General features: G+C 36.3%; 1 protein-coding gene across 4 annotated transcripts in view; it reads right to left on the bottom strand.

The window, feature by feature from the left end:
• The window catches only part of LOC145981607 (RNA-binding protein 1-like), a 39000-nt gene continuing 18391 nt past the window's right edge, over positions 1-20609 (bottom strand). For 2 of the 4 annotated variants that reach the window (XR_014440976.1, XM_083114974.1), the window contains 3 exons: positions 12810-12887; positions 11339-11391; positions 1-314 (listed from right to left, as the gene is read on the bottom strand). Coding sequence is in view for 2 of the 4 variants with exons in the window: in XM_083114974.1 (XP_082971100.1) it covers positions 11385-11391; positions 12810-12887 (85 nt within the window). In the remaining 2 variants the exon portion in view is untranslated. The remainder of the gene's footprint in view (positions 315-11338; positions 11392-12809; positions 12888-20609) is intronic. The other 2 variants (XR_014440975.1, XM_083114975.1) reach the window with 1 other exon arrangement.

The following is a 20609-nucleotide window of genomic DNA, read 5'->3' as shown; positions in this document are numbered from 1 at the left end:
TAATTAATAATGATACGGACACTTTATTGTCACATTCTCAGTGCAGATACAAAATTTTGGTAACTTGACAAATTGTTAAATAGGAACAAAATACACTATGGATAATCTTAAAGTAAAAAAAAAGAAAATAAAAAAAATCCTTGCTATGTATGAAATCTAACTTCTACTATGCACGGATGGTTTGTGCAACACAACACAACTTTGTGACAACACAAATATGAAAAGTAACATGAAACTGAAAATTTTAAATGTTGAAATCTTTGTTCATTCTTCACACTGACCACACAGCAAGCTTCACTGGCCAATACTTTCACCTGAAACAAAGAAAGAATAAAGCTTAAATTTTATGAAACTAGAAAAAATAATGTCTAATTTTAAATTCACACAAGTATAAACATGGTTGAAATTCACTTCTTACACAAATATATAAAATTCTGTGTAACCTGTGAAAACAATCGCAGGCATAAGTCTTGAAAAAAACATACTCAGAAAGGTGACTATCTATATCACTGGTCTTCAGCCCAAGGGTCGGATGCAATCCCCTGGGTATATTTTATCAGCCTGCTACAGCTTTTAATTAAATAAATGAAAACAACATTACCTATTACCTCCTCTTACCACCCACACACACATTCATACGCATATATATTAACAATATAAAGGCTCTTTGCGATTTCAATGTATCCAAAATTCTAATTCAATTCAATTAAGAGGGAGGTGGAGTTTGGCGAAGGTCGCCGTGGAAAGTGCTTAAATTTAACATGGGCTTTTTTGCATTTTGTTGAATATAACGTTTTAGGACAAAAATTTGCCGGAAAACACACAGTAGATGTGAACTTACTTTATGAAACTTTGAGTACATGACACATTTATGAAATTTCAGTTCGATAAATGTGCACAAATTCCATTATTTTTTTTCAATTTCCCATAAGGAAATACGTAAATATGCACAGAATGGTAATACGATTTGTGGGTAGCACCAACGAAAATGGCCATTATGATGCATACTAACGTAATGCCAATCCTTTTACGACTAAGCTGGGGAGGGCTTTTCTTTCAAAAGTCACTTGCACAGCCAAAAATGATTGTTTAAAAATGTCATGTATTATCGACGGCGAAAGATACGGCCGCTTCAGCCAAATTTCATTCATCATAGTTCGCCGCTTGGCCATTAGATGTCTCTGTTCGAATTGCCTCAGGCTGACGGTGAGAGCTAATTCGCGCGGGTGTTTGAATCCTCTGCACAGCTGGGTTCCGTCCCCTCGTCAGAAGGTCCCGTAGCTGTCACAGCTTGATTTATTGCCTCTTTCCCAGGCAAGAAAGCAGAAAGGCCATGAGTTTGTGTATGTTCGAGTGTAGAGAAGCAGAGCATATTTACCGTGAATTGGAACCAGTGACACAGTAACTTTATCTCGACCCCTACCGCGAAGGACGTATTTAGGGGGTCCAGGTGTCCCAACCTTCCCCCGAAAGACTTACCAAGTACAAAAATTAAATAATGAAAATAATGAGATCACAAAATAACTTGAATTAAGTAATGAAAATAAGGTTGTTGTTTAATCGCAAATTGTTTATTTCCACAAAAATATTGGTAAGCAATACGACTTTGAATGACAGTACCAAAGAAGATTTATGCAAGAATTATTACTACTTATAATAACATGCAAAATATTACCAGGAATTTTACTTTCGTCAACTGAAAGTAACATCATTTTTTCATACTCAATAAATATTATATTCTTTATCTACTTGACATTAATTTCCTCGCCAGGGCAGTTTCTATTTTTTACAAATTTTGCCGACCTTAACTACGTGATGTAGTCACAAACTCATCCAAACTTCAACACATTGACCAATTTTCCCTACACAGGTATACATTCCATTATAGACTAGGTGTTGTGTCAACTAAGCAAGCTGATTTACAGGTTACTTCTGAAGTACAAAAATATCTTGCCAGCTGGGGGAGGGCAGCGTGCATACTTTCTGTCGCCTATGAGTCTGTTTCTTGATTTTCAAGGATTTACCTGGACGAAAAGCCAGTTTCTGTAAAAGTTTCAGAGAACCATATTGCTGCCCAAACTTCGTTGGAGTAAGAAAAGGACTATAGAAGAGGAATGTAGATTTTTCAAGTGAAATGCTTACTTTTGTTGTGAAGTGAATACTGAAAAGCGTAGAAATTGTGTACCCTGATAAAGTAAATTCATTCAGAAGTATTTCTTTATAACGAAATAAATTTGCCATAATCTGTGGCGGAGTGATTAGCACAACCCGTTGCGACACCAGAGGTTGCGGGTTCGAATCCTGGCCTGAGCATGGGTTTTCTTCATCAATTTCATCATATCATTACTCATCCTCATCGTCGCCATTAGGCAAAGGTGACAGAAAAGCAACGCTAATAAAAAAATCAGAAATACAGTTGAGGAGAGGATTTATGACTTAGTCAATGAACAATTGAAAGCGAAAATTGTTCGTGTTGTTGCCTTTTCGCTCACAATATGCGAAATTACGGACGTCTGTGAGCTAGCTCGGTTAGCTCCCTTCATTCATGGATGCGATTCTTATCTTGATATGACAGTAAAACTTCTTGAATGATTCCTCCCCGTGACACAAGAGTTGATATTTTGAAGGAAGTGGAGGCCATTTTGCAAATTACAGTCTTTCGTTATATTAAAACTTTTTAATAAAGTTATAATTTGTCCTTCCCAACTTCTCAGGAATACCAGGAATGACAGGAATATTTGTCCACAGTAAAAATACTACGTGATGAAGTTGGAAACAGGTTTCAAGACTTCAGAGGGTGCGAAGGGCAATAATCTCTGCTCCCTTTTCTTTTGATGATGCGTGTGCAAGTCCTGACTTCGAATGGAACTTATTTAATTGCAGTGCAACTCGTAAAGGTGGGCTATCCTTGATTTTTCTTATATCTCCAATAGCAATATCCTCGAATAAGCTATTTTGCTGTAGAAATTTTATTAATTTTGGTTGCACTTGCCTTGGTGAAAAGTTGTTTTCCATAATTAAGATTAATGAAACAGCCGAATGATCAAGAATGACTGACAAAACATTTGTTGTCTGCATTAAGAGTTTCATGCTAACAAAAAAACTTATTGCAGACTTTTGAGAAGCTTGTTAAAAAAAACAGTGAAATCTGTGCGAAACGAAACTATAATTGCAACAAACAGTTACAATTGTAACCAATTTATACTTGAAAGTAACATGTAAAATACTATAACCATGAAAAAATATGGGGGGAGGTCTATATAATTTACATATCGATGCTGCAATAATAATCACTGGAATCCCCCCCTCGGCCCCATTGGGTCGAACCACTTAGTTCTGGATTTTAAGGTGTTGGGGTTCTAGATGTGTGGACCGGATAGTTTTGACATTATCGTTATGCGGCCCTACTCACGAACTGAGTTTGACATTGCTGGTCTATAGGACCTGTTTAGGAGATATATGTGTGTGTGTGTGTGTGTGTGTCATAGAACATCACTACTTCCAAACAAACTTGATGTGGCTCTAACAGAAACATCTGTTTTTGGAGTGGAATGATTACGAAAAGGTTTACACTGGCCTCCCCGATGGTGCAGTGGTAGCGTCGTCGCCTTGTAATCAAGGGGTTCAAGGTTCGATACCCGGTGGAGGCACATAGTGGTTCGGATTCAACTTTAAACTGTAGGTCCAGTCCCGCTTAGCCTTACTGTGCATAAAGTGGACTTAAAACACTAAATCAATCAACCAACAAAAAGGTTTACTGTTTCTTTGCAAATCTTCAATTAATGTAAAATTTAGTATAAAAACATAATTTTTGCTGACTTTCTAACTTGAGATTTAAAGACAAATTATTACTTCGAATTCTTCATTAACAATAACAAAAGTGATATAAAATATTGGATAAAATTCTTGCCTTCGCTGAGAATCAAATTAGAGATGTACAGGTTAGGAAAGTGGAGGGAGAATTTCCTGGCGTCTTCCCCTTCAATGTGAACGGTGCCTCCTACGTTCTACATTCCATTCAAAATTTCTTCTTAGTTTCAGATATATTTTGCATCCCCTATAGCATAATGGTAAAGGTGACCCTTGTAATTTAAAATGTCCCGAGTTTGGTATCCGGTGGACGCCTAATAGTTAGTTCAATCCCACTATACATATAAATCCAGTCCCGATTAGTCTATCTGTATATAAAGTAGACTTAAAACAGAAACTCAAGATACTCAAACGATTATCATAAGAATTATTTTCCTGTAGTTTACGGTTATTACAAGCATAAGAAAACAGTTTTTTCTTTGTGACGTTTCAGGAGAACACACGCTCCTTTCATCAGACATTTATTTTCATTTTGACTAAAGATACAGTTATAACAATGGTTAGTAATTTTTAAACAAAAAGAATCTGTTATATAATGGATGTTGTCAATGTTACATTGTTGTAATATAGCAACTTAACTGTGAAAAAAGCAGTCTATTTTTTAAATTATGAATCCCAAATATCATCAGGTAATTCAAATTCATCATTGTTTTCACAAAGTCTCTTGATGTTTTCTGTTACATTAAATTTTAAAGATGGTGGCTTACTCCATTTGTGAAAAAGAAAACTCCACACTGGATCTATATTACCATTTTCATTATTTAATTTATTCCAGTGTTCTTCCGCAATGAACGAGGCTTCCCAGACATTCAACTCTGTGTTTCCCGTTAATCTTTTTAAAACCCTCCTCTTTTTAATCAAATGCTTCTCTTCGATGATATGAGTTGACAAACCTGTTCTTGGGTTTAGATTTATAATGTCCAAATCATGTTCGTGCCATCTTATTGCCATTTTCCTTGCTGTTTGTCCCACATAATCTTTTGAACATGAACAACTTATATTATATATTCCTGTGGTTTCCACATCTGGTAGCGAGTTTCTCATTTTGAATTCATTAAATGTACATTCCAAACTTCTTGGTGATTTAAAAACAATTTTGAAATTAAAACTTCTAAAAATTTTTGCAATTTTATGTGAGAATCCCTTGTGGAATGGAATGCACACAAATTTCTTTTCAACAGATTTTTCATCTTTGTCTGTATTTCTCTTTTCCTTTAGTTTTCTTGCAACTTGTTTTTTGATTTGGTTTATTCTGGTAGTGTGAAAGCCATTTTCTTTTGCTATATTAAAGAGCCTTTCTTCTTCATTTTTGATATCCTCATTATTAGAACATAGTCTTTGTGCTCTCAGGAAAAAATTTAAAAATTTAAATGAAAGGAGCGTGTGTTCTCCTGAAACGTCACAAAGAAAAAACTGTTTTCTTATGCTTGTAATAACCGTAAACTACAGGAAAATAATTCTATCATGCAAGCAATGCGTACATACAAGAAAAACGATTATCATAAGGTTGGCGGCGGTTGGTGCAGTGAGAGAGCCCCCTCTGCTCAATCAAAATTGTGAAACATAAACTTTTCAGTCAGTAAAACCATCGTGGTACGAACATTAAAATGTTTGTTTCAATTACATATTCGACGTCGATCTTGTTCACCAGATTACCAATTGTGATAACTTTTCTCTGCTTTAAAAACTACACAAGGAAACAAGTTGAAAACGTGAATTGGACAAGGTTTCTTCTCTAGAACTGATTTTTAAAAGACCATGTCTTAGAGATGATCTGAAGGATATTCTATTCTTAAAACGCCAATCAGAATAAGGGATCAGCACTTATGTATATTTTCTCCCGCAGGCACGTGACCGGGGGGGGGGGGGGGGTGAGGCTGAAGACCGTTCCGAAATCCTACAAATATGTAATTAAAATAGGGTATAGCGGTGATTAATTTTACTTACATTAAACATCTTGTACAAAAACTTGTAATATACTGAGAAATTCATCTTCAGGGGTTCTATTCCCCACTTTTTCGCCCTTAGATGGCAGCTGCTGATAAGGGATGAGCCTTCCCCCGCGAAATAAAATTCTGGCTACGGGCCTGCTGTTCTGCATTGTGACTGTATGGTCCGATGCATCATGCTTTGAGTTCCGTCTACGGGACGCGTGCAGGTTCGAGTCTCTTAGGGGAAACGTATCAACTTTTCTCCTGAGATTTCGGCCTGTGCATAGGACCGGTTGCCACCCACCATCGTGAGGAGATTGGGAAGCTATGAATGAGTCACGGAAACCTACAACAAAGATTAGGGGTTCGTCGTGCTGACCGCACATAACTGGTTGGACTGGAAGTGAGGCCGGCAGTCGGTAGGTGGGCTCTGGCCCTCAGGGGCTGTAGCACCACGGGTTTACTTACGTATATTGGCGTGGCCATGTGTGGGTCCACAGAGGCTCGGCCTCTCCTCGAAATTCTGTCACTTTATTTTGACCAATTCACTGCGATATTTTTAAGAGTACTTTGTAACACGTATAGTGCTGATCTTGAAGATCATACTATAATTAGTTGGACTGAAATTGCACTTGGGAAGCAATCAATTAACATTGGGAAAAATCACAATAGGAGAGAGCAACTAATGTGATGCAGGAACTGGTCATATGTTTCCACAGGGGATTCCCATCACCACTGAGAGTTTGTCCCCACCCTTGGCCGATTAGCCGGCCCCGTGGCGGAGTACTTATCTCATTTCGTTACGACGCCAGTGGTCCCGGGTTCGAATCCGGTCTGGGCATACGTGTCCTTCGTGAGCGTCTCTTAATCGATTACATCATATCATCATTAGCCAAGAGTGGCAGAAAGGCGAAGTAAAATAAACAAAATCAATCAACCTTGGCCGATTAAAGCTGCTGTGAACTCCAACGATGAGAACTGTGCAAAGGGACTTAAGTCAGATCATAACAAAGAAAACTACTTCATCAAAGTGTAAGTTCAATATTATACTATTGTTTCCTGACATCTTTGTTACTACTGTACATTTTGTTACATTGTTTTGACCGTCTTTCTCCTTTTCAGTTTTTCCATATGTTATTACGCATGTCCACGTTTCCCATTTTTAAATTCCAGGTAGTTTCGCTCCTGCCCATCTCTAATAGGGACTCGATTCGTTAATAGTTGAAATAATAATTGTTACTAATTCTTGCCTTACTATTATCATTATTATTATATATCGATTTTGTATAAAAAAAACACCCCCTTCAAAAAAATACTTTCTTTCAACTGATATTCTCTACCTCCTTCTTTACTCTCAATTGATAATTCCAACCTCAACAAGAAAATTGAACAAAATTATAGTAGCCACTGTAATCACCCAAATTTATTCAATCAAAACTTCAGTGATGAAGGTTCTGTCTCTGGAGCCTGCCACTTCTTGCTCCATGCAAGAGTCAGCCAGCAAGCAGTGAAATGCAAATTGCTTTGCCAGTGGAGAAATTTTAGCCTCCGAAACCAGAATGAAAAGAAACAGGTGGGTGTCCTTTTCCTGGAAACCTCACTGCGGGAGTCACGCGGAGGGGAGGGGGTGGTGAAGGGAGGAAGGTTTTCTTCCTAGTCCTCTGATATGTCGCTAGGTGTCTCTATATCGCATCGGGCCAGGAAACTACTTTCATGCCAACCTCCAGGCCACTCTTAAACAGTATATATATTTAAAATATTTAATTTAAGATGCAGAGTTTATATTTGCATATTTCACATACATAGATTCGAAATGCATCTACAAACACAAGACTCAAAGGTTACAGGATATATTAATCTATGAAAAATTGTTAATTGTATAAGAATTTCAAACTTGACCTAGTACTAACAAATCTGAACCACATAAAATTGTCCAGAGAAGAACCTCTGTCCGTTCCTGAGGATAAGCATCACCCTACTTTATATTTGAAAGTAAGTCATGTACGTTGTAAAACAAGAAATCCGGAACCAAACGAGAAACGCTACAATTTTAGGAAAGCTGATTTTAACAGTATGTATAAAAAATTTACTTCGATAGATTGGGAAGAATTAAAATTGTGCTCAGACGTTAATATTGCCGTTGAAAAATTTTATCAGATCGTCACGTCCGTGTTCGATGATTGCATTCCTCTTTCAACCCCCTCCTCCCGCCACTACCCTTGTTGGTTCACGCGACAGATTATAAGGGATCTGGCATCCAAAGCAAAACACCATCGTAAAATGAAGCATAACGTAGGGAATACTCAAATGCATGCAACAAAATTCAAAAATATACGAACCAGACTAAAAAAGAATATTCAGGATGCGTACTCAAACTACTTGAAAAGCATTGAAGCTAGTGTTAAAACAGGGGACATGAAGCAATTCTGGTCCTTCATAAGAAATAAAAAACGACCATCATACGCACAACTTATCTGTAATGAAAATCAAGAACTCGACAGCAACAACTCAATTGCCGAAGCTTTTGCAAAACACTTTCACTCTGTTTACGTACAGGAACCGTCTTGTTACGAACCACCAACCCCTCTGTCTGAAACCGACGCCCTTCTTTCTTCTCTAAATTTACAGGATATATCAATCGCTGAAGTAGAAGCAGCAATAAAGAACCTTAAACCCAAAAAAACGGCAGGGCCTGATCTTATCCCCCCCTATGTAATCAAGGGGTGTGGTGAAAGTCTAAAATATCCGCTACATATACTCTTCAACCTTGTAATACAAACATCGAGATTTCCAGATAAATGGAAATTATCCCAAATTTGTCCCATACCAAAAACATCAGATAAATCTCAAATTTCAAACTACAGACCAATTGCGATACTCTCTGCGCCAGCTAAACTATTAGAACAGATTCTTTATAAACATTTTTTTGCTCACGTAAAACCAATTCTCTCCTCGCTCCAGCACGGATTCGTACCAAAGAGATCTGTCGTGACGAACCTCGTAGAAATTTCAAACTTCATTTCCACTGAACTTGACAACAGAGGTCAGGTAGACGTTATATACACAGATTTCTGCAAAGCGTTCGACACTGTAAACCATGATATTCTCTTGAAAAAATTAGCATTTTGTAACTTCTCCTCTTCCCTCGTAGATTTAATGTGCTCGTATCTCAAAAACAGAAAACAATACGTAAATTATCAAGGTTGCTGCTCCGATGAATTTGTAGCTGGCTCAGGCGTACCTCAAGGTTCTAATCTTGGTCCCTTGTTGTATTTAATATTAATTAATGACCTACCAAAACAGCTTAGAAATTCTGAGAAACTCTTATTCGCTGACGATTTAAAATTCTATAGAAGCATCCACAATGAAGATGATTCCATTAAATTACAAGAGGATATCGAAAATCTCAACGCATGGTGTAAAGCAAATAAAGTTAATCTTAACCATAAGAAATGCAGGGCCGTAACATTTACCCGATTGAAATCCCCACTACACTATAACTACGAAATAGCACACACACAAATAGACAGAGCAAACTCAATAACAGATCTTGGTGTAGTGTTCGATGATAAATTATCGTTTGAGTCACATATCACAAAGACTGTTAATGACGCGCATAGAAAACTGGGGTTCATTATGAGAACTGCAAAAGAATTCAATGAAAAAAAAGCGTTGTTATCATTATTTAACCTATATGTTAGGCCCAAATTAGAATACGCATCTATAGTGTGGAGTCCACAAAGCAGTAAACAAATAGATCTTATTGAAAAAGTTCAAAATAAGTTCACTCGCTATATAGTTTTTAGGATAGATGGTGCATATCCAAAGATGACACCTTATAACGAATTACTAATTAAATTACACATTACCTCCCTTGCAAACAGAAGAACCATACATCAGCTCCTTTTTCTTTTCAAACTTCTTAACGACAAATTGGATTCTTCCTCTCTGCTTTCAAAAATAGCTTTCTATGTCCCCCATCCAAAGTTGCGATCAAGAAAGCAACTCTTTGCAATTTCCCGCACCCGTACAAAATCCGCAGAAATGGCTCCCCTGCGAAGAATGTGTAGCTTGTATAATGAATGGCTAGAGAGGGGCATACACTTGGACATATATGCTAAATTTTCTGAGTATAAACGCTATTTAATGGACAACATTCTTGCTTAATTTTTTAATTTTTTTATTATTATTATTACTATTATTATTATTTTTACCTTCTTTATGTGTATATGTATACCCATACATATATTATTATTATTAATTGTGTAAGGTTTGATTCATTTTTTATCCACGGTAATGTTTAAGGACGATATATATAACCCCTATATGTATTTTTTTTGTATCTGAAATGTGTATAAATATTATTTTAATGTGTATAAATCCTATGTAAGACATTTACTGTGCACTGTAAAAGGGCAGATGCCTGTTGTACGCAGGATAAATAAATAAATAAATAAATAAATAAATTAAATCAACTTCAAGATATCTTACGATGCAATAATATTTCACCTGCCACATAGATTGTTCTGCAAAGGTAGTCACAAAGCAAACGGATTGAGGGAATTCATGCAACTCTTTCTCTTTTTTTTTTTCCTTCCTCGATAAAAAAAAACTGAACTGTGAAAAACTTGCCTAAGGACATTAATAAATGTGTATAAATTCAATGGGATTTGGATTAATAAAACTTGTAATTTTTCATGTCTAAGGAAAAAATTCCGCAGAATTCCTAGTGGCAATAATTCACGAATAAAAAGTGAAAAGTAAAGTGCTCCCCTGTGCATAGCACCACGCCATGAATAATTCACGTATAATTCCAGAAATTAAAGGAATTCCCAGTGAAATGTACATCACTTTGTTTTATATTAAACAATTTCCTCGTTTACAAAATATATTTAAACAGTGAAAGAAGTATGGTTCTTTTCTTTACATTCGCAATTATGCGTAAATAGGAATGGCAAAAAGTTTGTGAAAGTATATTTCATGCCAAACCATTATCCAAAGAGAATTCGCCAGAACTAGATTTAGAGTTTGAAGTGAGATGCACCTCAACTGGCATTCAAATCTCAGACCTCTTGATTACAAGGTGGCTGTATCAGCTTCAAGGTGAGACTCTTAACAGAAATGGGAGTAATTTATTAAATAACATAACATAATCCGTGGCTCGACAGCCCTGGAAGGGCCTTGGCCTATCCCCTCCCACAATTCTATCTAGAGGTGTAGAGATCTCCAACCGGTAATGGGGTCAGCACGTCGAACCCTCAGCTGTCATAGGAGTTTTCCCAGACCAGGTTACGCTACTCACTCGTAGTTCCCCAATTTCCTCACGATGGTGGGTTGCCGCAGGCTGAAAACTCAGACGGACTCAAACCCATGCCATTCCGCAGTTGGAGGAGGACAATTTATTACATAATATTAGTAATTGCTGGCCAACCAATGTATCTGTATATTTAGAAAGATTGGCTTGCAGTTATCTACTAATCTGTACGAGATCAAGCATGTTATTACTTCTACAATTTACAGCCTACACTTTTACTTACCTGTAATGTTCTACATATTGACCACAGTATAAATACACCACCTTTATTACCACCTGCAATTAATCATGATTCCAATCATTGGTTTGCTACAAATTTATTTCTTGCTATTTATAAAAATGAACAAGTACCTTTCAATACGAAATCTCACAAAATGTTTTCAGAATATATAACGGGTATCCCAGAAGTATTTCCCTGATTACAAACTTTATTCATATCCACTATATGCAAGGTAGAGATGTGAAAGTGGTGCCAAAATGTTGGAAAACTAACCAAGTTTTTTTGTTGCAGGTTTCAGTAACGTGGCTGTAGTGTAGCAGTGTCAGTGCCCAGAAATGCCATCAATAACTTGATATTTAAAAAATGGAATTTATCTTCATTCCCAAATCCTGTCGAGTCCAAGAAACATTGTATGGAAAGATACCACCCGATGTCAAGTCCTTTGCACTGACACTGCTACACTACAGTCACATTACTGAAACCTGCTTCGTGGGCAACCGTTAAGCCGATTAACGGACCTGAAGAAGAGGACAGTGGTCCTTGAAACATTGTCAATTACTCAACACATACTCATTGAACATAAGCAAAAATAAGTTATATTTTATTTTATTTACAGACTTCAGTTTTAGTGTTGGATGATTTCAGACACAATTTGTTTTGCTTGTGCATGTTCTTGTGCTATGATTGACTGGTGTAAAATGCTGTCAGTATTCATTGTATAAAGATTACGTATTTTGGGAGAGGGGGAAGTCAATTATCGACAAACAAAAATCAATTACTGCCTGTTTGTTTATCCAAACTATATTTGTGTGGGGGGGGGGAGTATGATGAACAATTCTTGAGGGATGATGCATCCAGCCTTGGCAGGCAGGGGGGATGTGCACCCCTGCCCATCACTGGGATTAAAACAAAAGTAGAAGTGATGTAAAATAACCAAAACGGAAGTAGCAAGTATTTTAATTCCAGTGGTGTTTAAGACTAGAAGACCAAGGTACAAAGAAACATTTTGATTGACTACTGAATTAGTTTTATGTTGCTTTTCTGCCACTTTTAGCTAATTTGGACTTGGACACTCAACAAAGGACATCCATGCCAAGGCTGGGACTTTTGAACACAGGACCCTTGCATCACAGCATATTGTACTAACCACTCCAATCATGGAGGTTGTCATCTATGACAAAGACAATACTGTATAAAAATTAATTTAAAAAGCTCAACGTTTTTAGCTGATGAGAAGGTATAATATCTCATATCAGCAGTACAGATATTATTGAATATTAATATTGAAAACAACAAATGTTGGAATTTGTAATGTATACAAATAATATACGAACAACGTTCCCATGTATTTACTTAAAATCCATAACTCTTCACTCTCAGTACATAATTTCATATTTTGTGCAAATGTTATCATGACAGAAATCAAACAATAAGACAAATAAAAATATTCAACACAAAACATAACGTAACTCACCTCCTATCCCTGGAGTTCGATCGTGAATGTCGAGGACTTCTGGATCTGCTTCGAGATCGTCGTCTTGGAGAACGGTACCTTAAAAACACATACATAGTTTTAGTTTGAAAAAAAAATAAAAAAATCAATTGTTGCTAATTCATTTCAGTAGCATATGAAAGAAATGTCACATTTGCAACTACTTTATGCATTGAGTGAGAAAATACCTGTAATATAAGTACTATATTTATTTAAGGTAGCATATTTATTGTAGAACAGATATACACCTACTGAATGCATTGAGCGAAAAAATACCTGTAATGTAAGTATTATATTTATTTAAGGTAGTATATTTTAGTAGAACATGTATACACACATATCTTACAATTCAAATCTCAAATTTGACAAACACAAAAAGGTTTCAGAAGAAGTAAATCTTGGATGGCAAAATATCTGCAATGTATTGAAAGCACTAAACAATAATTGAACTTGTACTCAACCCAGGGAAATGTATTTCTTCACTCATTCAAATACCAATATCATGCCAATAAATTTCCCATCTCTTCACGTATTATGCATTTATTATAATGTACTTCTTAGGATTTCGAGCCACTGGAGAGGAGAATAACCGAAATCACACAAACTTAGCATTTTACCACATTCCCTTGTAGTTAATTTGTCAGATAAGGAATTATATATGCATACTTTCTTTCTTCATTATTCATTTGCATTAATGCAATTCACATGTAGAACAGCAACATTAATTTTAAAAATGTGAACACTCCTGGGGAGAAAAGGGAGTAAAACACACAGATGTAAACAAGAAAAGCACAATGTGTGGCTAAAATAGTAAAATGATTAATACACAAAACTAATCAACAAATGCATTTTGAGGTGGTTCCACATTCAAGTCCTATGGCATACCTTTGTGAGTGCCCTTTCATCAATTTCATCCTCATACTTCATCATCACCACTGTGATTGGCCTAACGACCGAGAAAAAGAGACGTACAAGTAAAAAAAAAAAATCAACACTGGTTCTTGTGATGAAAGGAAAAGCATAATCCCACCACAAAATTAATTGTGCATGCTTTACTTCATTTCGCTTTTGTGACACTTTTGGCTAATTTGTGAAGATGGGGATGAGAAATTAATGAATGGACACTCGCAAACATCCATGCCCAGGCCAGGATTCGAACCTGGGACCCGTGGCGTTGTAGTGCGATGTGCTAACCACTCTGCCACGGGGGCCGGCACATGTAATTTGAGTCACACAAAATATGAATTGAAAGAATTATGTAGGGCAGCAATCAAACGGAAAAGAGTTTATCTATAAGGTATACATTCACTGAAAAAAGATAGTTGCCTGCACACACAACAGTATTAAATACTTTTCTATCTTTATTTATTTTTGTACAAGTTGAACATTTTGACAAGAAACAGACATAAATTCTGATTGGTAAAAAATTAAGCTGAAATCCTGATTTCTCATAACTATATATGTGATAGCAGTACAGTGGAACCCCAATTTTATGTTCCTGGATTGTACATTTTTGTGCATTATACATTCAATCTTGATGGTTCCAACGTAGCAAAAGGTTATAAAAGTTTTCCCTGATTTCACATTTTACTTTCATCAGCTTAATCCCCTGAGAAATGTAAAATTGAGATTCCACTGTACATGTCAATCATTCACAGTTTACAGGAAACTAATTTCTATTGTTCAATTAATTTCAATGGACACCATCCCCTTGGGAACCAATTCAACAACGTTTTTCATTTCCTGAAACATGAATTGACTGTTCAGTGAGATAAAGTTTAAAATTTTTCTCTTGTACCGAACCTTAACACATGCTCATGCAGTATAGTACAGGTTTTGAAGACGACTAAATATTGTTCTACATAATTAGATTTGCATCAGCTTCTGATAGGACATATTTTGAATTGATAGAACCTTATCTCTGGTGCAACTGTCTTTTGCACACAGGAAGCAATATTCTTTGTTTAACATACTTGAATTACAGTAATATGCCTGAGAAGAACAAATACATTGTTTTTAAACCTTCACATACACCTTTACGTAGTTAATATATTGTAGACGTATCTTCAAAGATGGAAATATTTGTCTGAATTCATCAATTTTATATCATAACTTATTCTTGCAATTAGCCAAAAATGGCAGAAAAGTGAAGTAAAATAAACCATATCAATCAACCAGCATCACAATTTATACGAGCGCAAGTCAAAAATTAACTACACTTTTGCTACACCTTTTCTCAGGTTCGCCACACTGCCTTCAGCACTTGGGTGCTATAAGGTTGTACTTTTGTGGTCACGCGACAGAGGTTTGATGTTAATCGCTCCATTTTTCTTTCTTTTGTTACAGATTAAACATGGCTGCTCGACTGGAAGTATGCACCAAGAGCAACGATCAGTGATCCAATCAGCGATCCTATATTTCTGGTCTGAAGGTGTGTCAGGGACTGAAATTCATTGCAGGCTTTCAGTACATCTGTTGATGTCAGAATAATCTCTTTGGATGATGACTGACCATCAGTTCATCAGCATCATCTATCAAGATTGTTGAATCTTCCCATCAGTGGTGGAGGTCGATGGGCATCCTACACTTGTGTTTCATGCTTGTCCAGCCATTTTTAAACCTCTCGATCAACTTATACACAATTCTACGTGGTAAAGTGTTGTGATGGATTTCAACTCCTGATACATCTTCAGACCAGAGAAATCGGATCACTGATCTTTGCTCTTCCTTGGTGGATACTGCCAGTGGAGCAGCTACGTTTAATCTGTAACAAAAGAAAGAAAAATGGAGCGATTAAGATGAAACCTCGGCCACATGACCACGAAAGTATAAACCTTATAGCACCCAAGCCCTGAAGGCAGTGTGGCCAATCTAAGAAAAGTTGTGGTAAAAGTGTAGATAATTTTTGACTTACCCTCGTATATTGGCATTTTCATTGATATTTTTTATATTCCAAGCAATTTTAAGAAGTGGAATTTTACTCATGCTGGTGCCATTATTGTCTCAATTAACAAACCTCAAATTGCCTTTAAAGAAAGTGAATGAAAATTGTGACTGGTAAATTGCCTACACTATTTTAAACAGATTCGCTTTCATGTGGTACCCTTTCCTGTCTACAAAAATAACAAATCCAAAATTCTTGACCTCTCTCTCCTTTCCCCCCATCCACCTTTTGATAACATATATTTAATCGCCTCCTACTTAAGTATAGTTGCAAAATTATAAATATCTATTCAATGAAAACCCCCCTATCTCAAGGCTGGTTACAGAAAACTGAAGGTGTACCTTAACAAGATATTTAGACTTGCTTTAATTTAATTTAATAATTATTATTGAACGTTCAGACTTCATCCTGGATGGGGAGTGGCTACATTCTTTAATATTTTTACAAAACTTCAAGCGGACATACAAGAATGTAATTCTTAAGTGAACAAATCATAACCACATTCCAATACAAATTTTAAATTTCCAGATATTCAATTTGACGAAATCCCAGTTCAGGTATATAACAATGAAAGTTCACTATACTATAAAAAATAGTAAACATTCTTGACCAAAAGCATAATTTCTTGACCTGCCTGTTGATGTCTTGACTGGTACACACTCTGCAAGTGTACTATTGTACCATAACCTGTAAAAAAAAGTGTTGTCCACTCCATGTCTGCACTTTTATACTGGAACTGATGCGAATTAAGTGTCAATATGAATTTTTTGCCAATACATATACATTTCAATTTGATATAAAATATTTTTGGATGCACCAACATGTGGGTTCTTTGCCCCCATCACATTATACAGAACCCAGCCCCTTACCGTACTTAAAAATCACTATCGAGGACTATAATCTCCTTGCCTATTTAAATGGTGAGGCTGTAAAGGGGTGCTAACACATATAAGGGGGTGGGGCAACATGGCCCTACAGAGGATTATACTGACCATAGGTCTATATATCAGAGCCTCGTTGATCTGGAACATTGCAGTTACTGGGATGCAGCATGTGGAAATGATGTTGACTTTTGCGTGCCTTACTAGCAAATCACCCCTTACACACACACCAATACATATATGTAACAGATACAAAATACAGTATACCAATACTAATAACTAGGGAACGGAACTTTATGTGCTAAAAATCTCAGAAATATTTTTTTGTGTGTCATAAATCTTGAAAACATGTGACAAAAGTAAAAAAAAAAAACATTTGGTAACGAAAACAAAATATTACATGCATTTTAAACACCTGAAATCAGTTTCTAAATGCTTACCTCTTAATGAGCTATTTTTTGGAAGAGTTGCAGTGGATCACCATAGTGTTTTCCAAATTCTCCATTGTAAATCTGTGACGATTATCTCTAAAAAGCATCTTATATTGTGAAAAAGATCGCTCCAGGTCACAAGAAACAATTCTTGCATATTTGAAGCACGAAATGTCACTTACGTTAAAGTTTTCAAAAACTTCCTCTTACTTCACCTTCCAAAACACGTGCAATTTGGCACAAAGTTTGAAAACCTTGGTTTTTCCCAAAAATATCTGTACAGTTAGACATTAACACTTGTGCGTTAGATCCAGTGGTGGTAATAGGATCGTAGGCAAGGTGCCAGAAGTCTGCCAGCGAGCGTGTTCAAAGACAAAACAAACCTAATACTCTCGATATGAAAGAGAAGTGCAGAGAATAACATTTTTCCTTCGTGGATTTCGAGGTAGCTGAAGTAAATGTGAGATTTTATGTATTTAAAATGAAAATTCGCAAAATATGTATTTGCATACGGAAAACTGGAAAATATGTGTTTTTATGTAAAATAAAATTTGCAGTGTTGACATATCAGGCTATGATCAGAATTTTGGCAAAAACTAGGGTCTCTATCTTATCGCAGAAAAAAACATTTATTTACCTAAAGTTCCGTTCCCTACTAATAACCAATCTGATACAAAATTGCACATGCTCCATAAACAATCTGAATGGCTTATTCACCTATTTAATATATGTAAATAACCATGAGACTGCAATTGGTTTTGCTTTGAAAAATAAAATGCACATTTAAATATGGGAGTTATATTTTGTTACTTTATTATATTTCATTACAAGTTGATTCAGATAATTTGTAGGAGAAATTTTAGCTAATACAGGGTATCACAATTGAATGATGTGGTTATAAATAACAATAAAAATTTTATATTTCAACTTACGTGGTTGCAGCAAACACTGTCAGATACGGAAACTGTCCCAGTTTTTAATATGAGAGTTAAAATTACAATCCTTCAATGTTTATTAAAGATAGGGTTTATGCACAAACAATGCCAACATCCATCCAGCAACTTCATGATCGGATAATGCATGCAGTGCAGGACATTACAGTGGACATGTTACACCGTGTCTGGAACAAGTTTGTTTACCGCGTTTATGTGTGTTGTGTGACCAGAGGAGCCAACATTGAAGAATTGTAATTTTAATTCGCATATCAAAAACTCTTGACCCTTTCCGCCTCGAACAGTGTTTGCTGCAACCACGTAAGTTGAAAAATAATTTTCATATTGACGTTTATAACTGCACAATTCCTTTGTGTATACCCTGTATTTATTCGCAAATTTTAGTTTGGCTAGAAATAGATATGGTCTATATTAAACAAGTACATCTCTGGAATTTTGTTGCATAAGAGGACTCTGACAACGGTTATTTCGTCTTAAAACTTTCTATGTAAGAGGCGAGTATATTTGGACAAAAGATGACAACAATTTGCAACTTTTACTTGCTTTCTGCACACACATTCGTGACTCAATACTCAAATTTCAAGACAGAATTTTCAGCTATGGAGTTTCATACATCACATGGTCAGATTAAAGAACTGTCTTATTAAGGACATTCTTTGGGTACCAGGAGTGTGTTGAAAAACTAACTTTGTCTTATGACCATCATAATATTTACAGTAGGATACCCAAGCTGCCAGGACAAAAAAAAGATGTTTAAGTTGAAGAGAAATTATAACTATTATGAATTCCATAAAATAGTCCTTGAGTGAGTGTTTAGTAAAGTTGCAAGTATTTTCTTGCAACTGCTCCTGTGTATATAATTGTATACTAAACTAAACTGTACATTTGGAGAAATCACATCTGACCTTTGCAAAATTGCAGCCCTCAGATTTATAGCTACGAGGGCAAATCGAAAAGTCTTCATATCTATTATTTTTCTAGTGTTATTACAAAAGCGAGATATACGAGCAATGCAGTAGGCTTGTCTTGGAACGGACCTATTGTAACTTCCGATTTCTTCCACGGCATGACGCTGTTATCAGTTGGCTAAGATGGCCGGAGTGCCCAGGAAGTTCACGCCATATGAGCAGCGAAGTGTTATTCATTTCTTATGGTGCAAAGGACAAACAGCCACAGATATCCACAGGGAAATGGAGCCAGTGTACGTGGACAAGTGTATCAGTGCGAAGTGTGCAGCGGTGGTGCAAGGAGTTTGAAAATGGACGGGAAAATGTGGAGGACAATGAGCGATCGGGCCGACCTGGTTCCTCGCTTACACCGGACATTACTTGTGTTGATGAAATGGTGCAAGCTGAACGACGTGTTCATCTGAAGGACATTGCCACTGGACTTGGTATTTCCTATGGTAGCGTTTACGACATTTTTCACGATTCGTTGGGATACCGCAAGGTGTCTTCCTAAGTTTCTTGATGATGAACGTTGTTTAAGAAACGAATAACACTTCTCTGTTCATATGGCGTGGACTTCCTGAGCACTCCACCCATCTTTGCCAACTGATAACTGCGCCATGCCGTGGAAGAAATTGGAAGTTACAATAGGGCCGTTTCAAGAAAAGCCTACTGCATCGCTCTTATATCTCGCTTTTGTAATAACACTTATAACAAGCTAGAAAAAAATTAGGCACAAAGACTTTTCGATTTGCCCTCGTACATACAGGATACACACATGGACAACATAACCTAAATCAACCACAACCCGGGTATGGAAACACTCAAAATTCCATCACTGAAAATATAGATTTATCAGTTAGTTCAGGGGTATAAGAACAACATTCCAGCACATGGAACTTGGTCAAAGGGAAGGAATAAATGCAGTTTTGGGGTATCATACTACAAAGTGCTTTTCTGTATTTGTGGTAAATTGCCCTGAATTTCAGTCTGATATGGTAACACTACACTTACTCTGGTTACCCATATTTTGCTCATTTGCAATTCAAATTACCAGTGTTGCTACATGTATGACTGCTGGATGTGGGACACAATGTATATTTACGTTCGTCAGTACAAGGTGTGGTGTGTGGTGATACTCATTCACAATGGAGGAAATTCTGGTTGCAGAATTTTCTCGCATGTAGCAAATCCTTAATGTAAACTCAAGGATGTGTACAGTTGGAAGTATGTTGTTGTTGAGTTGGTGTTTTAAGTCCACTTTATGCACAGTAAAGCTAATTGGGACTGGATCTACAGTTTAAAGTGGGATCCAAACCAATATGTGCTTCCACAGGGTATCAAACCTGGGCCTCCTTCATTACAAGGAGATGGCATTGTAAAATAGTGAAGTTAATCATATGTAGCATTATAACTGCTGATATGCAAGATGACTCGCATATTAAACATATTTACTGGAATATACTAACGAGTCAAGCATATCATTGCTGTTTATTTATGTAAGCATGTGAGTGGTGAGAAACTTTGCTTCAATTGGAGATAGATATTGTGGTGTAAAAAAAAAAAAAGAAACGAAAAAAAAAGGCATAACCTTCATTACAAAATATATTCTCTTTACTGAGTTAC

The sequence above is a fragment of the Lepisma saccharinum genome, chromosome 29, assembly GCF_977018435.1.
Source record: "Lepisma saccharinum chromosome 29, izLepSacc3.1, whole genome shotgun sequence".
Classification (NCBI taxonomy): Eukaryota; Metazoa; Arthropoda; class Insecta; order Zygentoma; family Lepismatidae; genus Lepisma; species Lepisma saccharinum.
This window is presented reverse-complemented; position numbering and strand designations above follow the sequence as displayed.